The sequence below is a fragment of the Pseudorca crassidens genome, chromosome 8 (assembly GCF_039906515.1).
Source record: "Pseudorca crassidens isolate mPseCra1 chromosome 8, mPseCra1.hap1, whole genome shotgun sequence".
NCBI lineage: Eukaryota > Metazoa > Chordata > Mammalia > Artiodactyla > Delphinidae > Pseudorca > Pseudorca crassidens.
This window is the reverse complement of record NC_090303.1, coordinates 83,678,772-83,694,165: the sequence shown is the minus strand read 5'-3', so window position 1 is coordinate 83,694,165 and position 15,394 is coordinate 83,678,772. Positions and strand designations below refer to the sequence as shown.

Below are 15,394 nucleotides of genomic sequence, written 5' to 3'. Positions count from 1 at the left end.
GTATTATAAGAAGGTTTGGCTTGAAAGCGGGAATGGAGCCAGGGGGATGGGGCTTGGGAGAGGCTGGCTGAGCACAGCCCACGCCTCTCTTACTTCCTTTCCAGGCTCCTGCAAGTGATGGATGAGAAGAGGCCAGCAGTTTATTTCCCCTGGAAGCCACGTTGCCGATGTGGTGCAGGGTACCACAACTCCTGCTGTTTAATAAAGAACGCTGCATGTGTCCTGGTTAGATGGATGAGCAAATGTTCCTGATTGAAGAACCACATGGCTTCCCTGTTACAAATGGATGGGAAGGGATGGGGCTGAGGCTGAGGCTGGGAGACTGAGATGGGGAGCCAGGTCTGAAAGTAGGGAAGAGTACAAAGGGTCAGCTGCATTGCTACACTCCCCTAGGGGCAAAGAACTCCTCCGTACTGTGGGTGGCTGCTGCCCTCTGATGGGCACAGGGACACAGTTTCCTTTTGTTCTATAGGGAAGGTTTTGGTCCAAAGTACTTCCAACTGAGCATTGTAGGGTGTGTCCCAAAGGGATGTCAGAGCAGCCTTCTCAGGATTCTTTCCCCAGTGCACACTGCAGCCAGGACTGGGCAAGCCTCCATATAGCTAGGGCCCTGAAGCTTCCAATTTAGACTTTGGGTATGAAATTTTGATTTCTAAGGTGATGAGGGGGCAAGAGAGGAGGAGAAGAAAAAGAGAGGAATGTGGAATTCCAAACCAACTGTATTCAAATGATCCATCCCATTTCCTTTGTCTATTTGTCTCTCTTTCTCCTGGATGGAATTAACCCATGGCCTTAAAAATCTGTTTTTTATTTCCATACTTCCTCTGCTGAGTTGTGTGTTTAAAACTAACTGTGCCATTTTCTTTTAAGCGTAGAATAAATGCTTAAAAGCTAGGGTTTCATAAATCTGATGTTAAACGTTCTCCCTTTCCCCCTGTCACTATCAACCAGACATCCATCCAACCAAAATGTGCTGAAAGTAGATGGGGTTTGAGGAGAAAGGGAAACACTTTTCATTGTACCTTTTGTACTTTTTGAATTGTCTACCTACCCTGTGTTCAGGTTATGCCATTTAAAAGTAATTATTAAAAAAGGCATTGGGCACTTCTGTTCTGTACAAATGTTCTTCAGGGTGCTGCAGTCCTGCACACAGGTCAGTTCCTGGGCCCAATGGGATGGCAAACACTGTCTGTGTTCCAGGATCCAGGAGCGCCCAGATCTCCTGGCCAGTGAGATTCCTCAGCCTTGGCTCTGTCTGATAAGCTGACCTGAGGAAAGATCTCTTGTCTCTGGGAGGACCTGGGTACTAGGTCTGTGTGTGCAAGCTGGATGTCATGTTTGTTCTGGGTGTGTTCTCACATGATCTTGCATGGTGCAGGCTATGATTTATTTGTAATTTTTAAAATAAATCTATATAGTTTTATTAAGACAAGAACTGACAATGTTGGTATGAAGTTAACATTTAAACAAAAGTTTTCACAGAAACCTAACCCCTGCCTAAAAAGATTTTACAAGGGAGTTCTAGATGCAGGTCTAGACGATGTCAAGAACTGATGGATCTCATGATTCAAGACAGCATTTTGGGTTTTAGTTAATTCTTAGGATTAAAAAAATTTGTTTTGTTTTAAAGTGAACCACTGCCCCAGTATGAAAATTTAATCTTCTCCTGAGACCAGGGCTTCTGAAATCATTCAATTCTTGAAGTGATTCAGTGAATTTGTGCTGTCAGTGACTGAACCCTGCCACCAATGGTTTCAAAGTTCAAAAAACAGAGGCTCCAAGAGTTTTCCACCTAAGAGCACCAGACCTTGTCTTTGCCTCCTCTCCCACCTCCTATACCACCCTCTGCCCTTCCCCAGATACTTCAGCCAGTAACTTGGATGGAGAAGCTGATATTTATAACTTCATAATTGGAAAAAAAGGGTCTTCTTGTCAATTTCAAGAATTAGCACCTCAAAGACAGAATGATCTGTCTGTGTATACACTCCCATAAGACTTTTCCTCCTCAACCAGTTTCCATCCCTCAAATGGCAGCTTTGGTAACTTCTTAACAGGCTTAGTCCTTTGTTGGGAATAGCATTAAGCTCAGGCAGGGAACACCTTGGCTTCTAAGTTTCAGGTATTCACAGCTTTCTTTTTCTATTTTTTTTAACATCCTTATTGGAGTATAATTGCTTTACAATGATCTGTTAATTGCTGCTTTATAACAAAGTGAGTCAGCTATACATATACATATATCCCCCTATCTCCTCCCTCTTGCGTCTCCCTCCCACTCTCCCTATCCCACCCCTCTAGGTGGTCACAAAGCACCGAGCTGACCTCCTTGTGCTCTGCGGCTGCTTCCCACTAGCTATCTATTTTACATTTGGTAGTGTATATATGTCAATGCTACTCTCTCACTTCGTCTCAGCTCACCCTTTCCCTTCCCCGTATCCTCAAGTGCATTCTCTATGTCTTTATTCCTGTCCTGCCCCTAGGTTCTTCAGAACCTTTTTTTTTTTTTAGATTCCATATATATGTGTTAGCATACGGTATTTGTTTTTCTCTTTCTGGCTTACTTGACTCTGTATGACAGACTCTAGGTCCATCCACCTCACTACAAATAACTCAATTTCATTTCTTTTTATGGCTGAATAATATTCCATTGTATATATGTGCCACATCTTCTTTATCCATTCATCTGTTGACGGACACTTAGGTTGCTTCCATGTCCTGGCTATTGTAAATAGAGCTGCAATGAACATTGTGGTACATGACTCTTTTTGAATTATGGTTTTCTCAGGGTATATGCCCAGTAGTGGGATTGCTGGGTCGTATGGTAGTCCCATTTTTAGTTTTTCAAGGAACCTCCATACTGTTCTCCATAGTAGCTGTATCAGTTTACATTCCCACCAACAGTGCAAGAGGGTTCCCTTTTCTCCACACCCTCTCCAGCATTTATTGTTTGTAGATTTTTTGATGATGGCCATTCTGACTGGTGTGAGGTGATATGTCATTGTAGTTTTGATTTGCATTTCTCTAATGATTAGCATTCACAGCTTTTAAACAGTCTCTCACAGTCCTCATTTAGGTTGCCAATGACATTTTTTGAAAGGATGAAATATTCTGGACACAGAACCAAATCATTATTAGTTGTTCTTTCCTTTGTTTCACCATTTCCCCCATCAGGTTCCAAATTTTAACAAAAATTATCCTAACCCATCTCCCTTCTTTCCCACCCCATCCCTCCCACCCCAAATAATACACCAGTAATAGCCAAAAACTACATATATGCTACGCTGTAAAAATGCAGAGTTAACACTATTGGGAAGAAGGTTGTGGGTTGTGGAGATGCTCTTTTGAAGAGCTACAGTATCTTTTGCTCTCCCACATCCCATTCTGCAAGTTTTGTCCTTCATAGAAGGCCCTTAGCTTTTCTCAGCAAAGTTCAGAATGGGTTGCCTTGAAACACTGACCCTTCTTCCCCTCCACTGGGATGGGTGTGCAAACCAGCATGGAGTGACTTTAAAGCACTTGGGCTGCTGTAGGGCACAGAAACTATACTGGCTCTTCAAAGGACATCTTCTCAAGCCACCTCTATGGTGTCAAGACAAGTAGAACTCCTTTCCCCACTTGAAACCCACAGTCAGATGTGACAGGGGCTGGTACTCAAGAGAGTTAATTCTTGTCATCTTTTTTGTCATCATCCTCCGAGGGGTAGGAATGCCACATCAGCCTTCCCTCATAGAAGGATATGACAACCTGTGGGCACTTGACATTGGCTTCCTTGGCAGGGACCAGGTCAACCTCCTCAGAGTTTTTCCATTTCATCAGAAACATGAGTTCTCCACTGGAGTCTGTAGCTCCAATAATCCACTGCGGTTCCAAACCCTGGGCAAAGCCTCATGCCTTTTCTGACTCTTCTTTTCTTCTTTGGTTCGCTCTCCTCCCCCTTATCTTCCGAATCAGAATCAGCTTTGCGCTTGCCTCCCTCTGATTTATCTGTCTCGTGTGCTGTTTTCTGTGATGCAGGAACTCGGCAATGAGGTCGGGGCGATCCAGGTTTTCTTCTGGCTCCCATGTGTCGTCCTCATCTGAGAACCCCTTCCACTTTAGGAGGTACTCCACTTTGCCCTTTCCCTCTCGATGGTCGAGAACTTTTCCCACCACATATTCTTCTTCCTCTTCTTCTAGCACCTCCTCCACTTTCTTCTTGTTTTGTTTTTTCCCCATAGTGCCCGCCAGCTTTCTGGTATAAAGGGTGACGCTGCTCAGGGCAGCGCCCACGAGCCCAAGGGAAATCTGTTCTGCGCTCCAGGCGCGTCTTGTCGGGCCGGTCGTGGGAGTGGCGACCAGTAAAGCAACAAGACGGTTGACTGTGGTTGAGCCCCTCACTGAAGCGCGTACTGCAGGCCCCGGCCAACGGCCCTCCTTTCTTTTTTTTTTTTTTTTGATTAATGTCTGTCTACCCCCACGAGACTGTATACCCCATGAGGGTAGGGGTCTCATCTTTTTTTAGCTCACCAATTTTATCCTTAGTGCCTAGCACATAGTAGGAGCTCAGTAAATATTTTTTTGAAAGAATGTGTATGATATGTGCCTATTTGTACTTTAGTAGCTATAATTTGTCTGCGAAGTGTTAAAGGCAGAGTTGTAGTTATCTGTTATAGTGTGACAGATATCTCATATTCTCTGAGAACATGAGAATAGTCCGAATGATGTACGTGACGTACTTGTGTTGATGTGTATTCTGGCTGTGTTTTATGCACGTAATCTGGGAGTCTGTGGTGGCACTTCACAAAATATTTATTAAACATCCATTATATGTTAGATCCTGGGTTAGGGCCAGAGTAAAACCAACTTCTCCGGCCTGCCCTGCTGAGTTTGGTATCGATCTCCAGGAGGTTAGATTGTAAGCAGTGTAGGAAAGAGCGAAGCCAAATTTCTCTACAGCGGCGGGGGCGGTACTTGGAGTAGGGGTGGAACCCTGCTCAAGAAGCTCCGCCCCCTGGCGTCACGATTTTTTCCTTCCGGGATGTTTTTCCCCCTTCTACCACGTTTTCCTCCGGACTCTTTTGAGTGAAGAGCACTTCCGGAGTCTCCCGGCAACTTGGCGTGGTGCTCTGACTAAAACCTGTCACTTGACTCGCGTGCGCGAAGCCGCGCGCTTCTGTTTCTCGGCCTTATGGCCGGGCTGACCCTGTTTGTGGGCCGCCTCCCGCCCTCGGCCCGCAGCGAGCAGCTGGAGGAGCTGTTCAGCCAGGTGGGGCCGGTGAAGCAGTGCTTCGTGGTGACTGAGAAAGGTAGGGGGAGGGGCGGTCGAGGACAAAGTTGGGGTTCCTGGGAGCCGGATGGGGGCGAGGACACCCAAATTTAAGCGACCCGTATAATCCTTTACCTGCCCCATAGTGAAAGGACTTAGAAGTTGAATTTCTTTTCTAAACGGATTCTGCTTTAGGTGAATCCATACGGGCCGTTTCTGAAAGTCAAATCAGTCCCTTAAGTTTATGTAGCGCTTTCCGTTTATTATGCGCGCTCATATATAAGATCTTATTTGGTAGTAAATAACTAACTTTTAATAGAACACCAGTAAGGCTTATTGAGAATCAACTGATTGCCACGTGCGGTGCTTGAGTTCTACGTGTTATCTCATTTAATTTCCCCATCGGTCTTGTTGGGTGGAGAGTTAACTCCATTTTACAGACGAGGAATCTAGGGCTTAGGGAAATTTAGTAATTTCAGCTTAAGTTCATACAGCTAGTAAGTAGTGGATTCAGAATTTGATCACCAGACCGGGAGCTCTTAACCAGTGTGTTATTCATTCACCCAGTTATTTATTCCGTAAATATTAATTGAATGTGTATTTTGTGCCAGGCAACTATTGTAGGTCCTGGGGATACAGCAGTGCACAGAACCAAACCAAAAACCTTGCTCTTGTGTTCCAGATGGGGAAGACAGCCAATAAGCACATAAGCAAAATATGTAGTGATAATGGTGATAAATGTTGAGGAGAAAAATAAGGCAGAGAAAAAGGATAGGGAGTCTCTGTAGATGTGTGTGTGTGTGGTGGTGGGGAAGCTGTAGAGGGGTGAGCGGTAGCCAGGGAAAGCCTTTCTGATGTGAGAGAGTGAACATGTGTTTCTCAGTGGGAGGAGCAGCCTAGGCAGAGGAAGCTAAAGGATACTGAAGAGGAGTGTGTGTACTATATTGGAGGAATAGTGACGAAACCAGGGTGACTGGAATGCAGTGAGTGAAGGGAAGAGAATTAGCAGATGCGATCTGGTGCTACCAGATCATGTAGGACCTTATAGGCGGTTGCAAGGACTTTGGCTTTTACTCTGAGATATGAAGCCACCGGTTTTGAGCAGGGAGCAGTAGATATGATATGGCTTGCATTTTGGAAGATTCTCTCAGGCTGCTGTGTTGAGAATAGGCTGCTAAGAATAGGACAGAAGCGGGGAGACCAGTTATTAGGCTCTTGTGGTAATCCAGGTGAGAGAGAGGTCATGGTGTTGGACCAGCTGTTGTAGCTGTGAAGGTGGTAAAAAGTGATTGCAATATGGATATTTTTGAGAGTAGAACTGAAAGAATTTGCTGATGGATCAGATGTGGGGTATGAGAAAAAAAAGAGTGTCAAGGAGTCAAGTCTGACTCCAAGGGTTTTGGCTTGAGCCGCAGGAGATATTTACTGACTTGTGGAATACTGCCATATGCTTTGCATTCTGTCTGATGATTATGGCATCGCTATGAAGGAGGGTTAGCATGTATTAGACTGAGGAAGAATTGTAAGGGTTTTAATTGTAGAAGCATTTCTTACTTTTACCTAGACTGTGTCAAGGGGCACCTGATGTTGCCCAGAACATAAATTTAGCTTCCTTCCAAGTCATCAGTGTGTCTCTGTAGGTGGCTACCTCCTTGTCTTTCAGGAGAGCAACTGGAGGGAAGTAACATCCTGTGTACCTCTCTTTCCCCCCGTGGTGTCCAAGTATGTGATGAGTAGGCAGGCTAATAGTGTGCTAATAATCACTCTGTCCTTATCTTCTATTTTGTTAGTAACAGAAATTAGAGTTAGGATTGTCGACATGGCTCTGATTGCTATACAAACCATAGCAGCTGCCTGGTTCTTTGTCATTTTAAGTATAGATATGGGCGAATGAGAGAATGAGAACGAGTGCTGTATAGCAGTGTTTCTTAAACTGCAGATCATCGTCCATTAGTGGGTCTTGAGTGGGTGGGTCATGATTAGAGAGATTTTTTTTAATGAAATAGGAGTATATCTATACATGGTAAAGGAGAAGTTTTCATAAAACTTTTTTTTTTCAGTTTTGTAAAAAACTGCATCCTGGATCCACTATAAGTTACGTTTGTTACTGTGGGTTATCAAAACAATTGAGAAACGCTGCTCAACAGTGGTTGGTTGTGTTCCGGGGAGGAACAGGCCTTTGAATGGGAATTCTCCTTTTGGGTCCTCAGAATATAGGCTACATGTAACCTTACCTGTAGCTTGTGTATGTAGTCTACATCTTTAACAGAAGCTGCTATTCCCTTTTTAAGAAAAAACGTGCTTTTCTGTCCAGGCAGCCAGATGTACTGAATGCTGTACTTAGTGGGATAGGAGGGAGGGGGTGTGGGATGAGGTCTTACCAGTAGTGGTGACCTGGACATGCCACTTAACCTCTTTAAGATGGGAATAATTTCACAGGATTGTCGTAAAGATTCAAGTAAATGTGTGAGAGTGCTTTGTGCAGACATAAACAATGCATGGTGTGTTTGTGAGCAACACGCTTCTGTTTTGTCGCTGAACTCCTTCACCTTTCAGCTGCTTCGTTTTTGGTTTTACTGATCAGGAAGGGCCCTGATTTTTCTTGTTCTTGTTTTCTGAAAGGTGAGTGGGCAGGCTTTTGTGAGAAGGAGTTTCAAGAGAAAAAGAGATCACCAGATCATAGCATGCTTTCCTAGTGCCAAGTGTCAGCTTTAACCAGTTTACGTGGATCAGCGTCCTGTGTTAGAGGGCTTGTACCCAGAAGCAGATTGGGGTGTAGTTGTAAAAGGAGAGCGTGTGAGCTCTGTTTCTTCTTTGGGTAGTAAGCAGACTACTTGGTCTGTCCTTTTCTTTTTTGATGCAGTAAATTACTTAAAATTTTACTACACAAAAATATTAAACTGAAAAAAACATACCAAAAAGGGCAAAGGTGGGTTGCAGTTGATAATTGCAACTGTTTGTCTTAAATGATTCGTTTGGAAAAAAGCGATGATGATATTGGCTTTTCCCTTCTTGGTGTGTTCTGACAAAATGAGATAAGAGATTTACAGCCGCTTTAGAAAGGTTTAATTTGATATTGATTTCTAGGGCTTGGTAATAATTGTAATAGTGTCTGCAGGCTTCTGAAGCAATGTTTATTGTTTGAGGTTCTTTTTTCAGGGCCCCTGGTGTTCATTGCTGATCTGTTCTGTGGAGCGGTGGCTGAATTATTTCTTTGTAATTTTTGAAGCTACCATACTTACCTTTCCTACCTTCTCTGGTGATGTTTTGTTCTGTTTGACGTTGAGTTCTTCTTCGGAGGTGTAATGCATATCATGGGTCCTCCATATTCTTGAAGTTATCAGGAAAGAAGGAAGAGAGGGAGCTAACAGCAAAGACACCACATTAGAAGAGGAAGCCTAACAATTTCTGAACAAAGAGGGGACAGGGGCCACTCATGCTAACCTTGTCTCTTTCTCTTTTGAGAATTTTGGCAGACTGGCTGGCCTGGCTGTATATTTGCTAGTTTAGGGCTGTGAGAATTTACTGGTTTAGGGATCTTGCTTACTGTTAATCCCCCCTCCCCCCATCCCCATACTGTTCCAGGGAGTAAGGCATGTCGAGGCTTCGGCTATGTCACTTTTTCTATGCTGGAAGATGTTCAGAGGGCCCTCAAGGAGATTACCACCTTCGAAGGCTGCAAGATCACCGTGACTGTTGCCAAGAAAAAACTGAGAAATAAGTCCAAGGAAAAGGGGAAAACTGGTGAGTTTCTAGTGGCTGAAGGGAGTTTTCCCCCAGGATTGAGGGGGCAGTGGATTGGCTCTGGGAGTAGTGTCTAGGCCTAAAAGCTTCCTGAATTTCCTCTTGATGTCCAAAATCAACCAGTGTATTTTGTTACTAGTTTTAGTCTTTTGTTTACTTCTGAGTCTGGAAAACCTGGTGTCCCTGGGCATTGCCATACTTAACCCTGTGTTCAATGCCATCTGTTGCTAGTAGCTTCTTTCCTGTGATGTTCTGGGCCGAGGAGATCACAGATTTACTTCATTGCCATTTATTTTTTAGAAAATTCAAAGTCCCCAAAGAAGGAGCTACAGCCTAAAAAAGCCAAAGTGGCAGATAAGAAAGCCAGATTAATTATTCGGAACCTGAGCTTTAAGGTAAGAGACAGAGAAAACTAACAGTGAGTGTTCTGAAAGCTGTTGGAGCCAAGGCATGCTCATTGGTCAGGATGGTATAATTGGGCTTAATTCCTTCTGGGAATGAACTTTAGCCTTGTTGAATTCAGAAAATGGGCCTGTATAAACAAAAACTTATTAAGGACAGAGACTGTGCAGATGCCTTGGGGAAACTACTGCTGAGAAAGGGAGGGAAGGAAAAGCTCTCTGATATCTGTCCTTTTTGCCTGTATAGGTACAAAGCAAGATGTCGTCTATTTTGAAATGTTTGGTGTCCTAGTCTCAAAATTTAAAAAGGAGTGCAAATATTCAAGCTCTTCCTAGTGAACTAATTGAATAGTTGATGTTTTGTGTTCATTTGCCGTGATAGTATCTCTTTTTCTTTCTTCACTTTTGGCTTCAGTGTTCAGAAGATGACTTGAAGACAGTATTTGCTCAGTTTGGAGCTGTCCTGGAAGTAAACATCCCTAGGAAACCAGGTACTGGCAAACCTTTATTTTGTGTGGATTAGAATAAGGTTATTTTACATAATGGTCTTTTTCTGTATCACCTTTGAACTAAGCAGAAACACAAGGTTCGGGTCATACTCTGTGAGCCCCAGATGATATGATATGTGTAAAGTATCAGGCACAGTGCTTGACAAATAACAGTGTTTAGTCCCCTTACGGTATTGCTAGTTAGATCAGAACTACTTTTAGAAGACAAGTTACAGTTTGAGAAAATGCATTGCTCTCCCCAAGCCTGTGTCAGGGTAACCTCAGCAGGATATAGGCTTGTGCTTTGGGCAAGGGGCTGACCGGTTGATAGGATTTGGGTCTTCTTGCCAGTCCAGGTTGCTGTAACATCCTTCTTAGTGTCTGTTGGTTCCCTACCTGCTACTTCTAACTTCTTTGTTGTGTTTGCACACAGATGGAAAGATGCGTGGTTTTGCTTTTGTTCAGTTCAAAAACCTCCTAGAAGCAGGAAAGGCTCTCAAAAGCATGAACATGAAAGAGATAAAAGGTGAGTTTTCTATGCCCATACCATTGACTCAGATATTTCTGGTGTTTAGGCAAATTAGCACAGTAACCCACTTTCTACATTTTCAAAAGGTGTTTGCCTTGTTGAGAGTCTCATTGCTAATATTGAAGCTTGTTTTGGTGAAATATTCCTAGTACCTGATCTTAGGGTTAAACTTGAAAGGACCCATGCTGTCCTTCTCTTTTCTTTTTTTGGTGATGAGTGTCCTTTTAAATCCCCAATGAAAAACTGTCCCTGACTGATAGAGGCAGGTTGCTGTCTAGAGGATGTGGGATTAGCAGGTTCCTCCCTCTTGGTTATGATCACTATTCAGCATCTGTGGGCTTTTTTTTTTTAATTATAAATTTACTTATTTATTATTTATTTATTTGGCTGCATTGGGTTTTCCTTGCGGCGAGCGGGGGCTACTCTTTGTTGTGGTGCATGGGCTCTAGGTGCACAAGCTTCAGTAGTTGTGGCACACGGGCTCAGTAGTTGTGGCTCATGGGCTGTAGAGCACAGGCTCAGTGCTTGTGGCGCACGGGCTTAGTTGCTCCGTGGCATGTGGGATATTCCCGGACCAGGGATCGAACCTGTGTCCCCTGCATTAGCAGGTGGATTCTTAACCACTGCGCCACCAGGGAAGTCCACCTGTGGGCTTTTAAACTGACCTTGACGTTACTCTAGGTATTGATTTACCAGGTACAGTGCCTAAAGGAGGGATTGGCTTGGAGACTTCCTAACTTCTGAGTGACGCGCAGTTATTCCAGAATGTCTATTTTCCCTCTTGTTAGTATAACTGGAAACTTGGTCTAACTGGAAACACTGTTCTGATTCTTACTCTATCTTGTTCTAGGTGTAGTGGCTGTGTAGAAAGGCAAAACTTCTGTTCATTGATAAAAAGGTTAAGGGTTAAAAGAATAGACATCTACCAGGAGTTTTATTTTAGGACCAACAGTCTCTGAATCCGCAGTTTCTTCGTCTCTTTTGGTTCCATTACTGTCTTTGACGATTAGGAAGTCATTTATAGGAAATAGGAATGTTAAAGAGAAGGCCTTTCTGATGCTACTTTTCTGTCTGACAGGGCGGACAGTGGCTGTGGATTGGGCTGTGGCAAAGGATAAATATAAAAATACACAGTCTGCCTCTGTCGCAGGTAAGATGCAGTGGTGTTGGGTAGGAGGGGTTTATGTCCTGTTTGTCAGTCTGTATTGTACCATCTGGTGATCTGGTCCCAAAACAGGATCTTTTGAATATAAGCCCACTCCTTGATGTGGATGTGAAGAGTGGGGCTCAAGTTCATTGTCCCTACTACTTGCTGTACTTTCCCAGCTTTCATAATAGGGAGTGATGGAACATTAAAAATAGGGAAACTTAAAACTTGATTTTTATTTAGAAAACAATTGGCTTTTAAGCCACCAGGAGCTCAGAGAACAGAACTCACAGAGATTAAATTTCATGGCTGGGCTCCAGAGCATGCATTGTGCTGGCCATGGTGCACAATGATAGGCTGTTTGCAGAGGCTCAGTTGCTGAGCCACGTTAACCTTAAGGCTTCTGATGAATGGGACAGCCTCCGAGGGAATCTCAGTGATGAGGGGTTTTTGTTGTTTTGCTTTTTTTTTTCCCATACTTTTTCCTATTATGTACAGTAAGAAAAATATGTGAGCTTCTGTAAAACCAAAGGAACCGGGAACTTCGGGTATTAGTTACTCTTGTTTAAATAACCTTGTTTTGGATACTAAATGAATTCCTGACTTTCTTTACCAACTATGTATGTAGGTGAGAAGAAGAGGCCTGAACCTAAATGTCAGGAATTAGGTCAAGAGAATGGCAGGGAAGAAGAGGATATGGAGGAGGAGGAGAATGATGGTGGTTATGATGATGAGGAAGATGATGAAGAAGAGGAGGAGGACGAGGAGAATAGAGAGTCGAAGCTGACCAAGCCTGTGCAAATTCAGAAGAGGTAAGTGGCTCAGTGTGTTCTGAGACAACAGAGGAAGATTCAGGGTTGTCCGTGAGAGGAAAATGATATCTTTCCCTGCCCCCATCATTGCAGAATTGACATGTGCAGTGAAGTTGGAGAGGCAGGCCCCTCTCTCATCCCAGAACCTTAGTTCTGATCTGTGCCATTGCAGAGCAGTCAAGAGGGCAGCACCTGCAGAAAGCAGTGAAGAGGAGCATTCTGATGACAACAGCGACCTGGAGGAAACAGACAGGATCGATGGTGGAGAGGACCTGGGTCAGAGTGATACCAACACTGAAGAGCAAGAGGAGGAAGGTTTGCCTTAAATTTAAAATAAGTCACCGAGAAATGTGCATCAGTTCAGCTCAGTCCTCTTTTTAAATAGGACCCTAAGGTGTCCTGTCAAATTTATGTTTAAATGCTGAAAATGAAACCTTTATATTCCTTTTTTTTCTTTAATAAATTTATTTATTTATTTATTTATTTTTGGCTGTGTTGGGTCTTCGTTGCTGCAGGTGGGTTTTCTCTAGTTGCCGTGAGCAGGGGCTACTCTTCGTTGTGGTGCGCAAGCTTCTCATTGTGGTGGCTTCTCTTGTTGTGGAGCACGGGCTCTAGGCGCACAGGCTTCAGTAGTTGTGGCACGTGGGCTCAGGAGTTGTGGCTTGCGGGCTCTAGAGCTCAGGCTCAGTAGTTGTGGTGCACGGGCTTAGTTGCTTCGTGGCAGGTGGGATCTTCCCGGGTCAGGGCTCGAACCCGGGACCCTTGCATTGGCAGGCGAATTCTTAACCACTACTCCACCAGGGAAGCCCCTATATTCCTTTCTTTTAAAGGTTTTTTGTTTTTTTTTTAATGAGTTTGGAATAGTGTTTGAGGATTAAGATTCTTAGGGAATTTAAAACCTAGCTTAATGCTGAGGCACTGCCTCTGTCTCTTTCAATTACCCAAATTGAATGAATAACTGGATAAACAGGATATTGCATCCTACCACCAAAATGGGTTCTATTTAATTAATTAAATTTATTTACTTCTGTACTAAAATTACATTTTATTAAATGTAACAAACTCAGGAAGGAAACACTTGTATTTTTCCATCCATGCTGTTGTCTGTAAACAACAGATAATACGGAGTAGGTTTGAAAGCCCAAAGATGGTGTTTTTTTCCCCTCATTGATTAGAGGTATTATTTTAAGCGTGTCTGCAGTGTTAGCAAACCCTAGAACATCAGCTTAGTATATTCTACTCAGAATCAGAGGTACTTGAATCACTGGCACCTTCCAGGATGAAGACTGACAATAACAATAAAATAATCCATTATGATAGTAACAAACTACTGAACTCAGAATTTCTTATCTGGAAAAGCTCAGTTCTTTTTTTTTTTTTTTTGCTCAGCTCTTTTAAGCAGTCTTTTCTGCCTTTTATCATGGGCTTAGGAGTCAAATCATGTGGGTTCAAGTCCTGGCTTTTTCATTTTTAATTGTCTGGTTCTGGTGAAGTCCTTGCCTCTAGTTTCCATATTACTTCATCTGTGATTGGATGTTAGAGGTCCCCATCTCCTGACATTGCAGAGAGTACCTTCCCAACAGTATTAGTTGCCTTTGTTGCTACTAATCTTATTTGTATGTGCCCCCCTCCCCCCACCCCCTCCACCAACAATCTTCTAAAAAATGTGTGAGTCTCATTAAGTTAGATGTAACTTGGCTGCTGATAAAATCTTCTGCCTTTAGTGGTCACTGGGAGGGAGGCGGAGGCAGTCTGAGCGTTCCACTACTCCATTCAGTTGAGCAAATCAAGTCTCCTTTCCTCATCATTCACTTAAAAAGAAACATTTATTGAACACCTACTAATGTTAAACTTTGGGCTGAACAGAAAAAAGAAATCCTTGTTCTCTAGGAGCTTTTGATCTGGTTCCACTACTTTCAGTCACAAAGGATTGGCAAGAAAACAAGCAAAGACCAACAAAAACACTTCTGCACTTTCATCAGAGTTTTTTAAAAATGTAGATGAACCAATTTGGACCTGATGAATGAACACTTCTGTGCACACCCTTCCCATGTTGTATGTAAATGCCCATGTGTTTGCTCTTTGGAAAGGTTGGAATAGATGCTTCGTGTGACAGTGATATTTAAACCTGTCATGAGAGAAAAGTGTACTTCTTTTTTTTTTTTTACTATTACTACACCTTCGTTTATTCAGACAACAAATATTCAGAGTGCCTGCAGTGCTAGACACTGGGTGAACAGGAGTTAAAAGAAAATAAAATGCCACATTTCCTAGAGATCACAATAATAGCTTGTTTGGCAGAGGGTTTCAAATCCTGTCTCTGCTCCTTTCTTAAGGTATGACTTTGGGGCAAGTTACTTAACCTCTTTATACCTCGGTTTCTTCATCTATAAAATGGAGATAATAACCACATAGGGTTGTTGTGAAGATTAAATTATTTGTGTGACTAATGCCTTGTACTACTAGTATTATCATTGTTACTGTTCTGTGGCAGTGGTGGAGTATAAACAACAATTTTGAACTGAAATGGGGATAAAGGACCTCCTGGGGCATTTTGTAAAACTGTAACCAAACCATATTGCTACTTTTATCAAGAAGGTTGGGTTTAAACTCAACTAGTTTATTGAGGGAGGCAGGTCATTACAGAATGAGGAGCAGTCAGTAAGTGGTCCTTTAGTTTGTCTGGGTGGAGGTTTTTATTCACTTATCAGGTCTCCCTTCTCCCTTTTCTGTAAGTCTGGCATGTTGATTTGACCATATGAGAAATCTGAGGAAATAAGCCTTTTCTGTGAGGAGAGAATAGTAGACACCTTAGAAGCAAAGAAGCTTTTATTCTGAAGGAACTGAGAGACCTTGCATTCTACAACCAGATTCAGCTATCTCTTACCATTCTTTCACTTGAAAAAATTATAAGACTGATGGATAATAATGAGAGAAAATTAATTAAGAATACAGTACAAAAAATATAAATAGTGCAGAAGGGTATAATATAGAAATTTATGTAAGATCTTAATTTATGTAAGATCTTCAA

At 42.8% G+C, this 15,394-nt stretch overlaps 1 protein-coding gene and 1 pseudogene across 1 annotated transcript in view; one reads left to right on the top strand and one right to left on the bottom strand.

Annotated features, from left to right (window-relative positions):
- Positions 1–3,605: 3,605 nt before the first annotated feature.
- LOC137228641 (chromobox protein homolog 1 pseudogene) lies at positions 3,606–4,358 on the bottom strand (annotated as a pseudogene).
- Positions 4,359–5,053: 695 nt separating this feature from the next.
- Positions 5,054–15,394, top strand: part of RBM28 (RNA binding motif protein 28) — a 32,599-nt gene continuing 22,258 nt past the window's right edge. Inside the window, exons 1-8 of the mRNA XM_067746914.1 lie at positions 5,054–5,282; positions 8,828–8,986; positions 9,287–9,381; positions 9,803–9,878; positions 10,309–10,401; positions 11,483–11,554; positions 12,180–12,363; positions 12,536–12,678. Coding sequence (XP_067603015.1) covers positions 5,165–5,282; positions 8,828–8,986; positions 9,287–9,381; positions 9,803–9,878; positions 10,309–10,401; positions 11,483–11,554; positions 12,180–12,363; positions 12,536–12,678 — 940 coding nt within the window. The 5' untranslated portion in view covers positions 5,054–5,164. The remainder of the gene's footprint in view (positions 5,283–8,827; positions 8,987–9,286; positions 9,382–9,802; positions 9,879–10,308; positions 10,402–11,482; positions 11,555–12,179; positions 12,364–12,535; positions 12,679–15,394) is intronic.